Genomic DNA, 21627 nt, shown 5'->3' on the forward strand with positions numbered 1-21627 from the left:
CTCACCTCCTCATCCTGTGTGTGTGTGCACACACACCCTGACGCCCTCACGCCTGCAGGAGTCTCCCCTGAACTCGCCCCTCGGTAGATGTGTGTGTTTCTCGCGTCACGTGACCTTCGTGAAGGTCGGGTCGGTTAAAGAGACGACGGCCTCGCCCAAATTAAATGTGAGTGTCATGGGCGGAGCTACACTATTAATGTCAGTCATCAATGCTGCATGTAGGTTCAAAGGAAACAGGAAGGGTCAACAGATGCAATTACCAAAATAAGAGCCGGATTTTTGAGGCCGATACTAATGATGGTTTTTTTTATTCAAACGGTGGGATTAGTCCTTTTTTTTTGACATCAAAATAAATTGCATAAATGTTAGTTTATTTTTAATAAAGATCCTTTAATATGTAATATAATAGAATAGAGGATATGAGCCAAGTGGAGGATTTTACAGTTGGAACATCAAAAATACAAGAGATTATATTACAGTTTTAAAAGTAAGGCTCAAATATGTAAATGTATGTATTCAGCCTATATTTATTTTGATTGTTTAATGAATTAAGAACTAATATATAGTATATATATATATATATACACACACAGTATATCTATAATAAATGGACGTTAAAGCTCCGCTTATATTTTTATGTTATGTAAAATGAGTTTATCACCACCTCTTTCACCTCGTTTTGGTTTTCATAACTCGCCTCTTAAACATCTGAAAACATCTTTAACATTTTAAGTTCCTGAACACATCATATAAACAACGGACAGACAGGAAGTGCAACATTTAGCAGCTAAAGATCTGAATATCTTTCCATCAAGACGGAGATGAAACTCCAACGCTCTTTAAATGCTGCAGAGCTTCACTTCCATGTCCATAATCTCCTAAAATACACTTTTATTTTGTAATTTTCAGGATAATAGTCTATACTTTAAGCAGCTGCCAAATATCTCTGGCACAAAATTAGTCCCATGTTGCAAAATACTATTTCTAAACGCTGAAAATAAAAATGTACTCCTGACTGTTGAATGAAATGCAGCATTAATGAAAGACCCTTTTTATTTATTTTAGAACTACAAAACCTAAGATAAAGAGGTGAAAGCCGCTGACAGCATCACATTTAACATACACCAGAAGAAGAAAAAGAATGGTGGAAGTCGTCCTCTTTCTCTCTCTCGTCCCGAGTCCGTCTGTAGCGCCTGAGAGCGATGAACCCACAAAGGACGGTCGGCGTGGAGACGTGTGGGCGGAGCTTCCTGTGTGTTCTGTAGCTCTGTGTTCATGTAAAGATCTCTCATGTTGTTTAGGACTTCCCTCATCGATGTGACACCTGTTCTCGTGACCTCGTCACCTCCCGCCTCTCCCCAAACCTGTGGTGGATTTTGCATCAGCCCGAGCCCTACTGTTGTCCTGCCGTGTGTTTTAGAAGAGGACGACGACGAGGAAATTAACATGGAAACCTTGTAAAATGTGTAAAAGTTACTTTTTTTTATTATTTAGGTTTTTTTTTCTTCTCTGGACTCTTTGGTCTGTTTTTCTTTGGAATGGTCACTGCAGCACTTTCTGTAAATTGGCCAATAAAAACTTGTTTTGGAATCTATTGCTGAGGCTCTTGTATTTGTGTGTGCGTGTGCGTGTGTGTGTGTGTGTGTGTGTGTGTGTGTGTGCTTCTGCTGTGTTTTGAGGTTGTCAGAGTTTCTTGCATCGTGGCTTCACTCTGCAGTGAAGGCCACAGGTGTCTGGAAAGAGGACCGCTTAGTGTGGAGGTTGTGGCTTGAAGTTTCCTCTTTTGTTTCTTCTCCTGCAGCCAGAAGGAGCAGCGCTTCTCCTCAGTGCCTCCTCTCTGCAAGCTCAGAATATACAGGATACAGAAGTCCATCCTCTGGAATTCATTAAAAAAAAGTCCTAATATAGTATGTCGGAAAAAGCCAAAGTAAAGTATGTCAAAAAAAAGTCCTAATATTAGATGTGAAACAAAGAAAACAAAGAAAACGTCCTAATATTCGATGTAAAACAAGGAAAAAGTCATAATATTAGATGTGAAACAAAGAAAAAGTCATACTATTAGATGTAAAACAAGGAAAAAGTCCTAATATTAGATGTAAAACAAAGAAAAAAGTCATAATATTAGATGTGAAACAAAGAAAACGTAATAATATTAGATGTGAAACAAAGAAAAAGTCATAATATTAGATTTAAAACAAAGAAAAAAGTCATAATATTAGATGTAAAACAAAGAAAAAGTCATAATATTAGATGTAAAACAAAGAAAAAAGTCATAATATTAGATGTAAAACAAAGAAAAAGTCATAATATTAGATGTAAAACAAAGAAAAAAGTCATAATATTAGATGTAAAACAAAGAAAAAGTCATAATATTAGATGTAAAACAAAGAAAAAAGTCATAATATTAGATGTAAAACAAAGAAAAAGTCATAATATTAGATGTAAAACAAAGAAAAAAGTCATAATATTAGATGTAAAACAAAGAAAAAGTCATAATATTAGATGTAAAACAAAGAAAAAGTCATAATATTAGATGTAAAACAAAGAAAAAGTAATAATAGTAGATGTAAAACAAAGAAAAAGGTCAACGCAAAGTATGTCGGAAACTGTTAGAAAAAAGTAAAAGACATTAAATGTTGATGTGTTGAAAAGGTAAAAATATAGTATCTTGAAAAAGTCCTAATATTGGATGTCGGGGAAAAAGTAAAAGTACAGTATGTAAAAAAAAAAAGTCATTAAAAGTCATAGATGTAAAACAAAACAAAAGTTAAAGAAAAATGTTGAAAACGCCATAAAATGTAGAAAAGGTAAAAAAATATCATATGTTGAAAAACATCATGAAAAAGTCATAATGTTATATCTTGAAAAGAAAGTTGAAAGAAAGGGTTATGGTTACGTCACGATCAGTGAAATGTCTCCATCTAGTGGCCGGTCAGCGCACTGCACAGCGTCCTTCAGCACGAGCAGCTCCCAGAGTCCTTTGCTTCTCACACTAATCGTCCCGACAGCCGTAGTAACGGTCCAATTCATGAGCCCTGAGCTAATTATGAATTAGCATGATTATTATGAAACCCCCGAGAGGCCGACTGCTCCCACAGACCGCCGGCAAACAGAAACTCAACATGAAAGATTCAGAGCATTCACAAAACTTTTTTTTCTGTTCTATTTCCTCGGGCACCGACTCTTCACCTTCACGTTTTGGATCATAAACCAAAAATAGACTTCAGGTTCCCCGTCGAGAACAAAACTTTGATGCTTCAGAAACAGAAACAGCAGCATGAACATCCACTCATCCACTCATCCACTCATCCACTCATTCACCTCCTTTCTCAATTATTATTTTACTTTTTTAAATGTTTTTACATTTTTTAAATAATATAATGTTGTGTTCTAGTAGAATTCTTTGTGTGTTTTCATATATCTTCCACTCCACGGGAGTGAAGAAAGGCTTCAGGGTGGATTCTCTGCTCATGCATGGTTACAGTTGCTGTGGGTATTATGGGATGTGGAGAGTAGTAATGGCCGTGTGTTACCCCGTTATGTACTTCCATGTCTAATGTTGCTTTAACTTCATGTTGCTTCACGTAGAAACACACGTTAGGTTTAATGTTCTAATGTGTTTAACGAGGCTCAGGCCTCAGCACTACATTACCCATGAGCCTCGGCTGCTATGGCTGTGGAGAAGAAGGAACTACATTTTTTAAAGGAACTACATAAATAAACTAGCAATTACCAAGTTAGCCGCTCTGCCTACCCACAATTCTCAGAGGGGCTCCCTACTTCACCCAGAAACCCCGAAACATGAATAAAAAAATACAACAAAGAATTCTGGGAATTCTTGTGCAAGTAAAGACCCAACAGCTTCGTATGAACCTCCCAAACATCACAGTCTCACTCGTGAAGACGTCTCTTGTGCACGTGCAAACTGTCACATGATGGCTGCTCGTTCACAGGAAGTGGTGGAGGTGGAGGCGGGGCTTATGGTTTGATGGTTAAAAAGATGAACCTGGTTTGACGGACAGCTTGCAGGTTGACAACAACAAAAGGACAAAAGTGAGTATCTCCTGTACGTTCACGGCCTCCAGCGAGCTTAATCCTCTCCGTAATTACCTCCTAAACAAACACTCGTACCGACGCGGGATTACACGTCCGGTTCACGAACAACTAGAGACACACACACACACACACACACACACACACACACACACACACACACACACACACACACACACACACACAATCCACTTTGTTCCTTGAAATGCAGCCGTTGGAAGCAGGTAATAGCTGAATGTTTGCACTCACCAGACACTTTAAGGCCAATGGCCCTGATGACGTCATCGATGATGTCATCAGGGGTATTTATCTAGGCCTGGCCTGGAAAACTAACAACGTTTATGATATAAAGCAATCTGTGGAGTTTGAAAGACGTGGACGGGTACCAGGTTGGGAGGGTCGAGGAAAAAAGTTAACATCAGTTGCATCATGGGAAATGTAGGCTCCAGAGGTCGCTCAGTTTTATTTGGGCAGCAGCATGTCTGAGACTCTCCCTGTGTCGTAGAAATGATTATTAAGCTAATAAATTACTCAATTTACAGAAAATTAGTTAAACAAAAAGAAAAGTGTCAATCAATTAAATGTTTAGTTTATTAAGTCAAACTGCATTAATTAATCATGAAAGTAAGTTGATGTTTAATTGATGATACAAATAATGTGTCTTGTGAATCCCACTATATTAAAGGGCAATAATAAATCACCTGCATACCCCTTTAATATCAAGAGGTTTGATTCTCTCTCTGTTTAAAAGGAGCCATGTTGTAGTAACGGCAGGCGGCCACAGGGTGGCAGCAGTGACGGAGACAAAACTGAGTCCATCCTCAGCTGGTCAATCTGGAGTCAAGGCCATGTGGACTCATTTCATATGTAGATAGGGTAACAAATTATTATTTTTTTTTTTTTATCAAAATGTGACTTGTCTATTCACCAGTCTTTCCTTTTATTTTAAAGCAATAACAAATAAGAGACATATTGTTATTTACGCGTAAATAAATCCACAATAAATAGTGTCGTAGATCACGAACCGCCGAATCCTGCCTCGTCATTGGCTACGTGTGTGTGTGTGTGTGTGTGTGTGTGTGTGTGTGTGTGTGTGTATGAGGTCACCCTCTCAGCCAAGAGGTTTAGATAAAACACGCACGTGCACAAAAAAAACACAATCTCTGACTATGGTAGTCGGATCTTGACACACAGACGTGCTGCCTGCGGCTGTGATCAGCTCGGGTGTGTGTGTGTGTGTGTGTGTGTGTGTGTGTGTGTGTGTGTGTGTGTGTGTATCTGTTATCACTAATTCTAGATGCGGTCCAGGCGTTTATCTTCTTCCCTAACGGGCAGAGGAGACATTTGTAAAGGTTGAGCAGGCAGGAGGTCCGACTGGAGCCTCTGGCGGGATAACGAGCTCCGGATGGGACTTCTGCCCAGAGGGTTTCACTTCTGTGTTTTGTTGTTGTTGCCAAAAGAAAATAGATCAATAAATAAAAAATAAAGCTGACTCTTTTCTTTTTGTCCAGCAGAGGAAATATACTAGTATATACCAATAGTATTATTGGGCCTCAGTTTCCTCCTGAGAGTGAGACTCGTGCATAGATCTTTACATACATGATCTCTATATATATATACATACATACACACACACACACACACACCTCTGCAGCTTTCTCACATATATTCCGCTCTAAAAATAAAAGTGTGCCATTGTTATACGTCTCCAGTCAGATGTTGAAGAGCTGCAGCTGAAAATATCTTCTTTCTTCACTTCACACTTCATCTTCCTTCACTTCCATCAACTCTCCATTTACAGTCTGAGACATTCCTTCCTTCCTTCACCCCTTCCTTCACTCACTCCTTCCTTCCTTCACTCACTCACTCACTCACTCCTTCACTCACTCCTTCACTCACTCCTTCACTCACTCCTTCACTCACTCCTTCACTCACTCCTTCCTTCCTTCACTCCTTCGAGCATTTAAAGTGTGTTGAAGTTCCTTCTCGAGTTTGTTTCTTTTAGTGTGCAAGTGAATTCTTCAGCTACGACCAAACACATATGTTGTGGAGGTCACAGTGACCTTGACCACATTCTAAATCGGTTCATCTCTGGGACCTCAAGGCCTTCCTGTGACTTCATTCATTCTGGTCCTACTTCCTAGCTGCAGGTCGTTGGGGTCAATGTGCCGGCGATGGGAACACAAGCAGACATTTAATATAGTCCTAAAAAAGATGCTCGACCTGAACAGCAGAGCTCTTTTTAGTAAAGATTAAAGTCAAGAACATTAAACGGTTACAACACAGGCTGTACATGTGAAGTATAGTCTTTGCTATACCAATATCATAGAAAATAAAATAAAAATATTACATTTAAATATCGTCTCATACTTCATTGACTTTTTCAAAATGTCTTCACACGCAAAATATCTAAAAGTCTTTAAACGTATAATAAAAGCGGTCTGAATGCCTTTGATGTCACATGAACGCCCTGGGGCCTCGTCTCCTCATCTGGGACTCTGCAGTTTCCTGAAGACGATCCTTTACTTTGAGTTTTAAAAGATATCGCTGCTCGTGATCTGAGAGGAGAGAAACCTAAAAGAGGAAATATGAAACGTGAGCTTTTCCAGGACTCACCAAGCAGAGCCGGGTTAGACTTAGACTTAGACTTAGACACACACACACACACACACACACACACACACACACACACACACACACACACACACACACACACACACACACACACACACACACACACACACACACCTGAAGCTGACAGCCGGCCTCCAACCATCCATCTCTTCCTCCGCTCTCCATACATGCATATGTATAGAACATGCATGGAGGAAGAGGAGAACGGGATGGAGGAGGGGAAGAGATGAGAAGGGGAGAGGAAAGGGATGGAAGAGGAGGAGAGGAAATCGATGGAAGAGGAGAGAGGAGGGGAAAGAGATGGAGGAGAGAGGAGGGGAAAGAGATGGAGGAGAGAGGAGGGGAAAGAGATGGAGGAGAGAGGAGGGGAAAGAGATGGAGGAAAGAGGAGGGGAAAGAGATGGAGGAGAGAGGGGAAAGAGATGGGGGAGAGAGGAGGGGAAAGAGATGGAGGAGAGAGGGGAAAGAGATGGAGGAGAGGGGAAAGAGATGGAGGAGAGGGGAAAGAGATGGAGGAGAGGGGAAAGAGATGGAGGAGAGAGGAGGGGAAAGAGATGGAGGAGAGAGGAGGGGAAAGAGATGGAGGAGAGAGGAGGGGAAAGAGATGGAGGAGAGAGGAGGGGAAAGAGATGGAGGAGAGAGATGGAGGAGAGAGGAGGGGAAAGAGATGGAGGAGAGAGATGGAGGAGAGAGGAGGGGAAAGAGATGGAGGAGAGAGGAGGGGAAAGAGATGGAGGAGAGAGGAGGGGAAAGAGATGGAGGAGAGAGGAGGGGAAGAGATGGAGGAGAGAGATGGAGGAGAGGGGGGAAGAGATGGAGGAAAGAGATGGAGAGGGGAAAGAGATGGAGGAGAGGGGAAAGAAATGGAGGAGAGGTAAGGAGGGGAAAGAGATGGAGAGGACAGAGATGGGAGGAGAGGAAAGCGATGGTGGATGGAGGAGAGGAAAAGGGATGTAGGAGGAGAGGAAGGGATGGAGGAGGCTGCAGAGGACAGTTCTCTCTCCTCTGAGGCTGAATCACGTCGGCTACATCCAGTCAAAAACTAAACAGGGATTTTTAAAATATCCCGAGCAGAGTCGTGTGTAAAGAGAGAGAGAGAAAGCCATCAGAGAGGGGGGGGGGGGAGAGAGAGAGGAGGGAGAGAGAGAGAGAGAGAGAGAGAGAGAGAAAGCCATCAGAGAGGAGAGAGAGATGAACTGAGGCTAGAGCCAGCTGGATGTGGATCCAGATCAAGCATCAGCTTTAACGTCCAGCTTGTTCAATAACCCTGTAAAAAGAGCTGATATCTGCGTTATTGAGCAGCTCTACAGGCCGGACAGATCAATGGCCGACTGCATCTTCAGCTTCTTCTCCTCGTGGTTCCCGTCTTCCTTCATTAACGGAGTTCAGCCGGTCATCCTGATTAACGTCCATCTCTCAGTAGACGCGTCTTTGTCATCATTATTATAAAACCATCAGTTCCAGTCAGCAGAAGGAAGGCGGGTTATGAGGTTATGATGTTAATCAACAGGATGCACAACACTCATGGCTTTGTTCTGCGTGCAAACTATTTTATATCCAAGAACTAAATCAATACTGCAGACGTGTTTTAGTCTCCGCGTTATGTTCTTAAATACCGTCAAGTCGACGCCCAGAGAGACGGACAGCGAGGCGGCGCGAGTTCAGCCCAGTTTATTCATGTTCACATTGAAAAGATTCTCATGGCAGCACACGTTCCTACCTCTACCTACGAGACAGACCCGTCCCGCAGACAAATCTCATGATCCATGGAATGAAGAAACAAAAAGAATTCTCATCATAAGACCAGAATCAGGCATTTAAAAAAAACACATGGGGTAAAACATGGAATAAAAAGATGGAAAAGCAGCATTAAAAACATTGTGTGTGTGTGTGTGTGTGAGGTTCTTTGTGACATGTGCTTATTTGTGTGCGTATGTCAGTGTGTGTGTGTGCGTCTCAGCGCAGGCACATTAGCAGTCAAACACACACAGCTTCAACCTTCAGATCAATCTCTATCAGCGTTACAGGAGCCGGAGAGCCGGCGCACGCACACACACACACACACACACACACACACAGCCCGCGGTCTGAGTTCACCAAACATGGTGGAGGCTTAGAGTCAGACTGGAGCGAGTGATGAAGAGGGGGAGGGAGAGAGAGAGGAGGGGGATTCAGAAGGTTCAAACAAGACTGGAGCTCGTCAGAGAGTTGTCATCTTATAAAGACAGTCGGGGCTTTGTTTCCTGTACACGCAAACACACAGTATACTGTATGTAATCCATGTGTGTGCGCACACACACGCGAGCAAAAATAGACCGGTGTAGTCTCTCTCTCCTGGGGCTTGGATGGGTTGTTGCCTCTCCACAGAGCCTGCTGTGTTGTTGGGAATATAAATATAAATACCAACACGTTGTTTTCCTCCCGTGAGGAGGTTTCCACGGCGTGCGTGTGGAAAAACTACAGCGACTCCATGACAATATCCTCCCTTTATTTCATTCATCAGCTCCCTCTCCTCCGTCCGTCCAGTAGAAAGACTCCTAAAAAAAATTTATAATAATAAGGCGCATAACTAGAAGATGAAAACATTCAAATTGGAACACACCCCCAACCGTCGTAAAGGAAACCCGGCTGCTCGTGGTCATCGTCATCACAGATGTCTGATGGTTATGATGGAGTTCAGTTGGGAGGCTGGTTACCATCAGAACAAATGGAGCTCAGCTTCGTCCCATCTGTGTGTTGGTGTGTGTTGGTGTGTGTATCTTGTGTGTGTGCACACGGGGGTCACTGGTACTGGAGGTAGTTCTTCAGTGTCTGCGGCAGCGGCAGAGCGTCGATGTGATGGATGCGCTCTCTGCCCAGAGCCAGTCGAGCTACTCGTCTGCACAGGTCCATGAGGGGGAGGGGCTCCGCTGTGGGGGAGAGAAAGGGGGAGGGGCAAGAGAGAGAGAGAGAGACCATGTTTAGGGTGTGAACGGCGAGACAGAGCCTTAAAATAATTGCATTTAGTTGTTTTTTTTACACTTTAAACCGATTTTCATATCCAAGTTGTGCTTTTTTGTTGTTGCACATTCACACACATATACGTGTCTTTAATGTTCCTTATTCAGACATTCTGACATTTAGGAGAAAAAAAACAGTGACGGATTCAAAATATAACCATGTTTTAACGATCTGGCAGCAAATAAAATTCATTATTAGATCGAGAATTATGCCGCCTGGACTTTATAAAGTATACACGCTGCATTAAAGTGTGTTTTGTTAGATCTTCATGTATTCATCCATGCAGTCAGCAGCACTAAAGACTATTGATCATAAGATCTGGTCGGATTCTCCTTGTGGCGATACGAGGGTTGTTTTTTTTTTGTTGAAGGGAGAAATGTTTTATTGACGAATTGTCGTGATTCTGACTAGTTTGCAGGGGAAGAAAACCGGTATTTTAGTTTAGCAAAAACTCTCAGAAGCAACTGAGAAGAGGATACAGCCCATGTCCACGCCGGAGGATTGATCGACCTCATACAAATACACGGAATAGGTGGTAGAAATACATGAAAAGACACGAAATCTCCTCTGCAACCGACACGTTAAATCGGCATCATGTTACAGCGCCATCTAGTGGCAAAGCTGTGCTATGACGGCCAAAGAGGAGCTTGTTGGTCACTAGTGTACACATTAATATACAATATTTACTCAACGTAGAACATAAATAAATGGCACAACAGGAGTCTACGTTCTTGGAAACTGGCAGCGAACACACCGTTTAATTTAATGGACCGCTACACCCAAGGTTGTTGCATTATAGGGGAGAGAAGAAGCAAAATATTTATACTAAAAGACACGTCTGCACTATTGTCGATGTGTGTGCCAGCAGAACATGGCACACACACACACACACACACACACACACACACAGTGGAGGCAAGTGATGTTTGTATGTCGAGACAGAACAGACTCTTAACCGCTGTCCCTTTTTACGGATGTCAAGCTTCTCCACCTGGACGCACCATCTGGTGGGGCTGAAATCCTGCTGTTCAGAGTCCACACACACTGTGTGTGTGTGTGTGAAGGACACGAGCAGGGGCATTTCCAGCATGCACACACACAAACATAACTTGCGCGCACACACACACACACCGACGCGGGCTACAGATTGAAGGGTTTCCACGAAGTAGCCCGTACCTGCTGTTATATGACTGGTTTTCATAGAGATACTCAGACACACACACACACACTTTATTGACGGCCATAGTTTGACAAAAAGACCCTGAAACCGCTTCATCAATAGACGACAGCGCCACAAAAGAGACTTTGAATCCGTCTCAAGGTCTAAAGGGGCGATTCATTCGCACATAATTATATATCCGTTTCCTACTGTTGTTTTTCCCTCACGAGTAAACTCTTATATATCGAGGTAGATTTATTTTGCGTGCCGCAAATGAAGGCATCGACCAATCACGTCGTGCGGAACGGACGCAATCGAGCGACATCCTTTTCATCCTCCTTTCCACCACGACAAAAAGAGCATTCCAGCGTTCACCTTTCAAAATAAAAGCCTTTTTTTGCGAAGGGGAAACTACAAATATATCACAGTGGCGGGATCCCAGTAGCCAATCCTCCCAAAGTGATGCAACTGGAGGAGAAAAACACGTTTGATGGTGTGAATAGTTCAGATGTGAGTGAGAGGACAGTGTCTGGCCTTTTGGCGTTGTGTATTAGTCACCCGAGTCCCAAGTGAGGATTAGAGGAGAATCAAATAATCGGCTCGTCCCTGAAATCTCCACTTAATGTCTTCCGTTAGAATCAACGAGGAGGAACTCTCGTTACCTGCCACCGAGAGTGAACTTTCACAGGAGAAAAAGTGACCTTTTGAGACGGCGGCGTGGGGGGAAATAATGAAAATCCGCTGACGGGGCTGTAAAGAAATACGAGTACGTCCGTCCTCATTTATTCGCCTAATGAAAAACCTTCTGCGAGAGCACCTTTGGGGACAACGAGTGTGAATGCATTTGTCGCCACACAAAAAGTGCCAAAAAAGAAAACTGGGTTTGAATGAACTCGACGGGCGCGATGAGGCCCGAGCGGCTGATAATCCTCCGCCGCCGCCAGGAGAAGAAGTCCTCGGCAGCACAATTACATCCTCTCCGACATCTTATTACCCCGGGGTCCACGCTTCAAGCGCCACGAGATAAGGAACCGGGACGTGGTACACAACCGGTCGCACAATCAGGACTCCAGTCATCCGTCTGAGCCCTCAGATAAAGAGAGATCACACTGTTGGAGCACGTGGAGAAGAGACGGCTTCATTTCCCCGTCAGCGCTAACGGCACCCATCAATCAGCCTTAACCCAAGCACAAGCACCCGCATATAGGTAGTTTCCATAGAAACCGGCTCCTCACACCACGCCGGCGTGATGTCACCGTAATGGGAGAGAGTGTGTGTGTGTGTGTGTAGTCACAGTTGCATGCGTCTCTAGATTCCAGAACCTGGAAGACAATTTAAGAGGATGAACCAAATGTCACGAGTACAGGATGCTTCAGGTTCTGTCATGAGGAACGTTACTCGATCCAGCAGGAGATTCATGTTCCTGAACGCATGTCGATTATGAAGTGTGTTGCTTCCATTTGGCGGACTTTTGTAGAAGTGAGCATAGTTACTTTGTTTCTTCCAGAAACGTATAACCCTCGTTTCCTCTTCCTGTATCATCATCAACAAGAAGAGAGAGACGGATGAATAGGATTGAGAGAGAAAGAGAAAGACGGTGAGAGAGAAAGTGAAAGAGAGAAAGTGAAAGAGAGAAAGACAAACAGAAAATGAAAGACAGAGAGAAAGTGAAAGACAAAGTGAGAGAGAGAAAAAAAGAGAAAGACAGAGCGAGAGAGAAAGACAGAGAGAAAAAGACGGAGAGAGAAAGACAGAGAGAGAAAGACAGAGAGAAAAAGACAGAGAGAAAAAGACGGAAAGAGAAAGACAGAGAGAGAAAGACAGAGAGAAAGAGAGAAAGACAGAGAGAGAGAAAGACAGAGAGAGAGAGAAAGACAGAGAGAGAGAGAGAAAGACAGAGAAAGAGAGAAAGAGAGAAAGACAGAGAGAAAGACAGAGAGAGAGAGAAAGACAGAGAGAAAGACAGAGAGAGAGAGAAAGACAGAGAGAAAGACAGAGAGAAAGACAGAGAGAAAGACAGAGAGAGAGGGAGACACAGAGAGAGAAGAAAATGCAACACTTTATCATTAAAAGGGAGGGAGGTGACGACAGTAGTCTCTCTCTCTCTCTCTCTCTCTCTCTCTCTCTCTCCTGAGGGAAGTGACAACAGTAGTCTCTCTCTCTCTCTCCTGAGGGAAGTGACGACAGTAGTCTCTCTCTCTCTCTCTCTCCCTCCCTCTCCCTCTCTCCTGAGGGAAGTGACGACAGTAGTCTCTCTCTCTCTCTCTCTCTCTCTCCCTCCCTCCTGAGGGAGGTGATGACACGGTGATGCTACAAAGTTGCCGGCGAACCAGCCAATCCCCCGCCGAGACGCGCTGGTCTCCGTGGTACGGGTTGCCGGGGGCGACAAACGGTGCCATCAAGACAGCGGTGATGAGTGCATACACACACACACACACAGGCTTGGGATTGTGATAATAATTCTTTTAAATTAATTAATTTAAAAAGCCGCTTCCGACTTTACTACAAGTTAATTTTTAAATATTTGCTGGTGGAAACAATGGCCCTCGACGTCCACCGGTTATTTAACACCGGCTCACATTTTCACACCAGCATTATAAATAACTGCAATGCCAGAAACGTCTGTGTGACACGACCTCATTCAGTGAGTCCACATGCATTAGTGAAGGTCTTTAAAACCATAACAAGGGAGTTTTAACATTAACAAATCATCTCACAATATTTTATGTTCCTTCAAGTCCATATAATCATGATGCGAGAGCGAGGACACCCTTAATAATGAACGCACGCTAACTAGCTGCTAGCTGCAGAGGCTCTCTGCACATGCAACTGTCCGTCTGGCGATTGCAAACAAGAAAAGTGCTGAGAGAGCATTTTCTGACAGGTTCATGGCGCACTAAAGAGGAGATGGAGTGTGGGAATGTGTGCTTAAGGACGCCGGCCTGCAGAGGCCCACGGGCTGGCAGCGCATACGTCAACCTCGCACTCGAGCGAGAGCCGAGTGGAGGAGGAGGAGGGGGGCGTCGGCTAGTCTGCCGTCACCGAGGTGAGACGGCCAATACGCAACCGGTAAGAGTCACACAGAGAAGGCGTCTTCCACCATCGCAGCGTTGACATCGGCTCGCCACGAGACAACACAACCCAGTTAGCTTTTTTGGCATGTGTTCCAATTTACTGTTCACTCAACTTCTCCCTCCCTCCCTCCCTTCTTTCTTTCTTTCCTCCTGCATTCCCGCGCCGAGACTCCAGCCGTGCTCATCTCTCAGATCAGCGTAGTCTGGCCTAGTTTTAGGAAGACAGGTGTGTGCAGTCCTTCAGGTGCGGACGCATCCCCAATCCCATCTCACCGGCGGGTCAAAGAGGAGGAAAGAGGAAGGGAATATATCTAAAGAGACGGACGGAATTAGACCGTGTGAGATAAGAGTGAAAATTGGAGCAGAGCGGCGGGGAAGGGGAGGACCAAGACGCGACTGGAAGCGCAGGAGTCCAAATTGAATCGTCACTCGGAGCCGAAACCAAATCGCTCGGTGAACGAGTGATTCCTTCCACCGACTTCCTATTACCTCGCACCGCCAAGCTGGTGAGTCCCAGACAGGAACCCTGGACGGCCATCAATTTGGTGTGTGTGTGTGTGTGTGTGTGTGTGTGTGTGTGTGTGTGTCAACTACCGTGTTGTCACACAAACACACCAGCAGTGACGAGGATAACATATTTCACCACTTGCAATAACATCCATTACGCATCAACGTCTTAACTTTTGTTCACATGAATCAGAAGATATTAAAATTTCAATCTATTTTGTGTTTGATTCTCACACCAAATCACACTTCTTTGTTTGCTAGATGTTTTTCTTTAGTGTCCTTTTATAGCCGTTGTTGACAACAAAGAATACATTTAAGTGCACTAAAGAAAATATATAAATATATTTATTTTGTGCTCTGTGGGGGTTGCAAAACATTATATTACAAATATTTATTTTATAATGGAGAAAAAATAAATAGATATATTCTTTTTTCATAATAAAATATTAAACCCATATTATTTGTAGCCAATTTGTCGAGCTGGTTTTAGTTTTCTATCTTTTTAAGACATTATATACACAAAGAAACTCTAAGAAATGCAGCATGTTCATTCTAATTGTGACACTGTTCAATATAATCATTATGAGATGAAACCAGAAGCAACATTACGGTGAAAGGTCATTAAGGAGCGCGGTTAGAAAACGGTGAAAAGGGGGAGAAAGTTTAGAGGATCTTGAATAACTTCAACAAAAGGAACGGTGACATTTGTGGAGATCGTTCAAGTCCTCGCTTCAAGCTTCCTCGACTTTGTTCAGGGAGAGTCAAGGCTGGAAAGGATTCAAGATGGTGGGAGCGCTGAGATCAATTTCAGGGAGAAGGCAGAGCATGGAGGAGCGGGGAAGGCACCAAAATAGATATATTCATACATCTACTCTGCCGTCTTTGTGTCAGAAAACGAGTGAGTAGTTACTCAAGATAACGGCGTCTCAGTCTGAGAAGATACTTTAACTTGATGGCGAGGAAGAAGGCCGTTTGTTGAGCAGGTATTTATGAATACGCACTTTGTGTTGCGTTCAATGCGACTGGGAACTTCAAGCGATGGGGAGTATCAAGTCCCAGAAGGTTGACTTTTACGTAAAGGTCACGGGAAGGTCGTTCATAATGGCTCCTATAATTGTAAAAATCCTAAATCAGGCCAACATTTTTAAATCATACCACCAAGAAAAGTAATATTTTGTGCAGGATTATTAGTTCCTGTGTGGATCACCGACTTCCATCGTTTATAACAACCTCAATATTTTTGTATACATATATATGCATGTCGCCAACACGATTTCTTATATCAGCGCCATACAATTTATCTTAAAATGACAATATCATTTTTCGCATTTTTTTTTTTTTTTTAAATTTAGGACACTTTAGACTAGTTATTTAAAGCAATTATTGTGACCGGGCCGCTCCTGGAGTCTAATCAAGATCATTGATGTAGAATTAAAATGTTAACCCAAACACTGACTGGATGATATTCACGCCAAAGTGGCCTTCTGTAAAATAAGCCCACGAGTTCAACTCCGGCTCCTCTAATCTCACAGGGCAGCTTGCGTCTGAATATCGCCGACGGCGCCGAGCTGCAGACGGGCGGCGGGAAGACATCCCTCATTTGCATAAGGCGCGTCCTCAAGCTGCCCGGTCAGCGGTTAACCGCCCACGTGTCCCTCCGGAGAGGCGGCGCAACCATTTCCCACAGAAACCCCACCGGGTGTAGCAAACACTGAGAGGAAAAGGATGGACGGAGAAAAGAAGGGCGGGAGCAGGGGAGTCAGATAGGGTTTATTTTGAAAACCACTTATCTCTGGTCTCGTTCAGGTGTAAAAAAGGAGTTTGGATCGACGTGTTGCCTTTTTAATACTAAAAGTATGGCTTTCCTGGAATAGAAGGCACTTGCTTTTCATTGCTTCTTCAACTTCGAGACATGCAAACCGATAAAAATCGACGTCTCGAGCTGCTTTCAAGCGTCTCCGGGAGTGAGGGGGCAAAGGACCAAAGTGCTCACGGATGAGAGAAGGAAAAAAAACTGCATTAATGCAGAGTATTAAAGGGACAATACAGACGGGGGAGGGAGGTATAAGGATACTTATCTCTTCTCACCTCCCAGGGAGATAGAGATGGAGCATTAAAGAGTCGAAGCAGGAGGGAGGCGAGGACGTGAACAGACTATAAGACCGAGAAACCAGGAGGTGAGCGAAAAGGAAAAGCTTTGAGCTGCTGCGGGATGATGCACGGGAAGCAAGATCTGGGATTTAGGGGCCGTCTCCGAGCATAAATATTGACGCTGCCATTATTCTCGTGGAGAAGTGCCTCGTGCTCGTCTCTCCGAACACGAGCTCCACTGATCTCATACGCGAGCGTCATCTTTGATACCTACACTGAAAAGGGCGTGTAAAAGAAAAAAATCAAAAAGGCTCATGAGTTGGCACCATTAGCCGCTTCTGTTTTGCCATTTCCACGCTTCATTAGTCCGGCAATAAAAAGAAAACAGAAGGATCAAACTAGTCAGGCGTGAACGAGCATACGAGAGTCCATCAAGGCAAGAGATTCTACAGGAAGCCAAGAGGATCAAAAACAGGATTTAGAGCATCGAGTGGTTTCCTACGAGCGATCATCACAAATCAAACTCGATGCAGACATCGGCTTTTTATTCCTGCCGCCAAAAAAATAAATAATAATTTGCCCGCAATGCCACTCAAACCGAAAGCTATACCATCTGGTTGGTTCACTTCTTTTCAACTCCACTTTCTCTATTCAACAAGTGACAATACCTGAGGCAATTTATCTGACTTCTCTCACACACACACACACACACACACACACACACACACACACACACAACTCCCTCTGGAGACACAACAAGGTTCTCCACAAGACTTGAAAACAGACTTTGATGTGTAAAACCGGTGGAGTTCCCCTTTAAGCGCTTTGGATACACACACTAATACCCACAGTTTCCCACTATGCAAGGCCAGACGCTGAGCTCAGAGGCACACTGGGACATCTTCCAGGATCTCACACACACACACACACACACACACACACACACAGTCCGTGCCTCTGTCGGACAACGCTTTGTGCAACACTCGGGCGTGGAGGAAGGAGGACTCGGGAATTTCACAATCTGAGAGGCGGATTTGATGGAGACGAGTTAGAACGATGACATTTAACCAAAGAGAGCAGCAGGGCAGAGAGGAACATTGAGAAAGAGACACACACACACACACACACGGATAGAGTTTTTCTGAGTGTGTTAAAGTTTGAGAGAATGCTAAAGCTGCTTCCTGTTGGTAAACAAAGCAGCAGTCCACTTCATTGTGGTCCAGACAAATCTCCAAAGAAAGCCTTCCCCATCTGATCTGAACCCGAAAGTCCTGGAGAACCACGACCAGCTTTATCACACACACACACACACACACACACACACACACACTATGAGTTCATTGAAGGCTTGTCAAAAAGACTTGGCTGCCCGACATTCTCTTTTCATCTTCAAAACAGTCACACTTTTGGCTACAACCGGTGATTGAATACACGTCTTTTTCTCAGTATTGTGCTTCCCGTCTCTCCTCCTCTTCCTCCTCATCCTCCTCCTCCTCTCTGGTCCCACACTGTTTCCGTCACTCCAAGGTGTTGCAGCACGAATCCACTCTCTCACCCTGGGCCTTCACAGCCTTGATGAGCGGCTCTAAATATAAACCCGTCTGGAATGTCGCAGATAAACAAAAACATCTCTCCGCGCCGTGAGTTGCTGGCATTTGACGTAGTACAAGTTATTACGCCGAGAGGCGCGCATCCAGCTAACGAAGGAGGGAGTGTGCTAAACTTAAACGGGGATTAGGCTGAAAGGGTTGATGTACGTTTTCACTTCAAAACACATCCGCAGCCGAGGAAGACACCCGAGACCCGGCTTTAAACAAACACTTTAAATCCTTTACTTCATGCTAATATAAATGCATCGGTTTGACAAATTATGCAGCTGCAAACCGGAACACGACCAGGAGGAACGGATTGTTTGACGTGAGTCTTTTAACTTGATCCAAATGCTGAGTGGAGTTATTGTGACGACAGCTCACACTTGAGGTTGTGTACACTGCTCACACACACACACACACACTCTTTGCCAATAACAGGAAGTAGAGAATCCGTGTGATAGAACTGAGCCGATCAGTCACATCAAATGTTTCGATGGAGCAGTTGATTCGTGCCGAGTCGTTAGATATGAGGGAGCCGTACAGCGGCTCTGGGACTGAAGGGGCGTCGCTAATGACACGTCACATTAACATAACCGCACAACATCACACACACTACACAACCCCTCTTCAGCAACATGTGCAGTCACTGACCGTGTGTGAGTGTGAGTGTGAGTGTGTGTGTGTGTGTGTGTGTGTGTGTGTGTGTGTGTGAGAGTGAGTGAGAGTTGTGTGTGTGAGAGTGTGTGAGTGTGCGTTTTGTGTGAGAGTGTGTGAGTGTGCGTTTTGTGTGAGAGTGAGAGTTGTGTGTGAGAGAGTGAGAGTTGTGTGTGAGAGAGAGTGAGAGTTGTGTGTGAGAGAGAGTGAGAGTTGTGTGTGTGTGTGTGTGTGTGAGTGTGCGTTGTGTGTGTGTGAGAGAGAGTGTGCGTTGTGTGTGTGTGAGAGAGAGTGTGCGTTGTGTATGAGAGAGAGTGAGACTTGTGTGTGAGAGAGAGTGAGACTTGTGTGTGAGAGAGAGTGAGACTTGTGTGTGAGAGAGAGTGAGACTTGTGTGTGTGTGAGAGAGAGTGTGCGTTGTGTGTGTGTGAGAGAGAGTGTGCGTTGTGTATGAGAGAGAGTGAGACTTGTGTGTGAGAGAGAGTGAGACTTGTGTGTGAGAGAGAGTGAGACTTGTGTGTGTGTGAAAGAGAGTGAGACTTGTGTGTGTGTGAAAGAGAGTGAGACTTGTGTGTGTGTGAGAGAGAGTGAGACTTGTGTGTGAGAGAGTGAGACTTGTGTGTGAGAGAGTGAGACTTGTGTGTGAGAGAGTGAGACTTGTGTGTGAGAGAGTGAGAGTTGTGTGTGAGAGAGTGAGAGTTGTGTGTGAGAGAGTGAGAGTTGTGTGTGTGAGAGTGAGAGTGTGTGAGAGTGAGAGTGTGTGAGAGTGAGAGTGTGTGAGAGTGAGAGTGTGTGTGTGTGTGTGTGTGTGTGTGTGTGTGTGAGAGAGAGAGTTGTGTGTGTGTGTGCGATTTGTGTGTGTGAGAGTATGTGAGAGAGAGTTTTGTGTGTATGAGGTGTGTGTGTGTGAGTGTGTGAGAGAGTTTTGTGTGTATGACGTGTGTGTGTGAGAGTGTGTGAGAGAGAGTTTTGTGTGTATGATGTGTGTGTGTGAGTGTGTGTGAGAGTGTGTGTGAGAGAGTTGTGTGTGAGTGTGCGTTTTGTGTGTGTGAGAGTTGTGTGTGTGTGTGAGAGAGTTGTGTGTGTGTGTGAGAGAGTTGTGTGTGTGTGTGAGAGTTGTGTGTGTGTGTGTGAGAGTTGTGTGTGTGTGTGTGAGAGTTGTGTGTGTGTGTCTGAGAGTTGTGTGTGTCTGAGAGTTGTGTGTGTGTGAGAGTTGTGTGTGTGTGAGAGTTGTGTGTGTGTGAGAGTTGTGTGTGTGTGAGAGTTGTGTGTGTGTGAGAGTTGTGTGAGTGTGAGAGTTGTGTGAGTGTGCGTTTTGTGTTTTGTGTGTGTGAGTGTGTGAGTTGTGTGGGTGAGAGTTGTGTGTGTGAGAGTTGTGTGTGTGAGAGTTGTGTGTGTGAGAGTTGTGTGTGTGAGAGTTGTGTGTGTGAGAGTTGTGTGTGTGAGAGTTGTGTGTGTGAGAGTTGTGTGTGTGAGAGAGAGTTGTGTGTGTGTGTGAGAGAGAGTGAGAGTTGTGTGTGTGCCAGTGTGTTCGAGTTGTGTTCAAGTTGTGTGTGTGAGTTTTGCATGCAAGTTTTTTGTGTGCGAGTGTGTGAGTGTTGTGTGCGAGTGTGTGAGTGTGAGTGTTGTGTGTGAGTGTTGTGTACTTACGATCGAGTCCGTTGACGTAGCGAATGGAAACCTCGCAGTGCCCCCACACGGCGCTGACGATGGGATACAGTCTCTTTCCCTTCAGGCCTCTGAAGGCGACGCCCAGGTACTGCCCGTCCACCATGAAGCTCAGCGTGCCCTCGTCCATGTCCAGGATCACCGCCAGAGAGTCCGGCAGCACGAACGACTCGTCCGGCTCCAGGAAGCCCGGGTACGTGGGCGGCGACGCCGAGGCGGGCCGGTTCTTCCCGTCGTGGTAGAGTCTGTTGCGACCCAGGTCCCAGCCCCAGGACTCGGAGTCGGCGCCCACCAGAGCCGTGTAGCCCACGGAGTGGAGCGACGCCTCGGCGGAGGCCACGCCCACCACGGCGTGGGTGCCCCTCTGCCGGGCCGGCCAGTGAATCCTCCACACGTGGAGGCCCCGGGTGTGGCCCACCTTGCCGCGGATGCAGTCGGTGCTCTGCGCCACCGGGTGCCGGTGGAACGTCAGCTTGTCGTCCTCCTTGACGAAGACGTTGAGCGAGCGGTCGTCCGAGTTCCAGGCGTGGCGCAGCTGGGCCTCGCCGCCGGCCGCCGGCATGTCCAGCAGCAGGTCCAGCCGGGGAGGGCGACAGAAATCCGGGCCCCGTAGTTCTCGGCGCACCGGCCGGTACGAGGGCTCGCCGCGTACATCCACCGACTTGATGCTGCCGGAGATCTTCTGGCCCATGGCTGGGGGTCCGAGGGACGGAGGGACCGGAGGGGAGGGGGATGGGTGGAGCGAGGGCGGTGATGAGGGGAGCGCTGGGTCCTGACGCTACCTCATCGGCGCAACGGGAACACACTTAGGGCCCGGGTGGAAAGATGCCGTTGGACACGCACGCCGTCTTCCGCCGGAGGGAACCACACTCCTGAAAACACACACACACACACAAATAAAAACACTATTTAAAATCAGTATATTTAGCGAGATTTTGTCCGATTTCGCCACAATCCGAAGCCGCTGGCGACGATGACGAGCATTAAGAATAACTGTCGAAAATAGTAATCGGCTCGTTTTTTTTACTACCGTTTATTGTTATTTTATTCATATTACTTGATTGTTTTACTATGCGTCTCTATTGTATACAAGACTGCTGTAATCCTGCAATTTCCCCACTGCGGGACTAATAAAGGATTATCTTTACTGTCGTATACACAGGGTTCACACATTCTGACTAGTGGATTTCCATGA

The 21627-nt window shown here is 45.2% G+C and overlaps 1 protein-coding gene across 1 annotated transcript in view; it reads right to left on the minus strand.

Moving 5' to 3' along the window:
* Window positions 1–8361: 8361 nt before the first annotated feature.
* The window catches only part of LOC306742350 (SPRY domain-containing SOCS box protein 4-like), a 35678-nt gene continuing 22412 nt past the window's right edge, over window positions 8362–21627 (minus strand). The window contains exons 3-4 of the mRNA XM_079224719.1: window positions 20415–21304; window positions 8362–9596 (exon numbers count right to left, since the gene is read on the minus strand). Of these exons, the coding sequence (XP_079080845.1) occupies window positions 9469–9596; window positions 20415–21123 (837 nt within the window). The 5' untranslated portion in view covers window positions 21124–21304 and the 3' untranslated portion in view covers window positions 8362–9468. The remainder of the gene's footprint in view (window positions 9597–20414; window positions 21305–21627) is intronic.

This window comes from Taurulus bubalis, assembly GCF_910589615.1.
Source record: "Taurulus bubalis genome assembly, chromosome: 10".
Classification (NCBI taxonomy): domain Eukaryota; kingdom Metazoa; phylum Chordata; class Actinopteri; order Perciformes; family Cottidae; genus Taurulus; species Taurulus bubalis.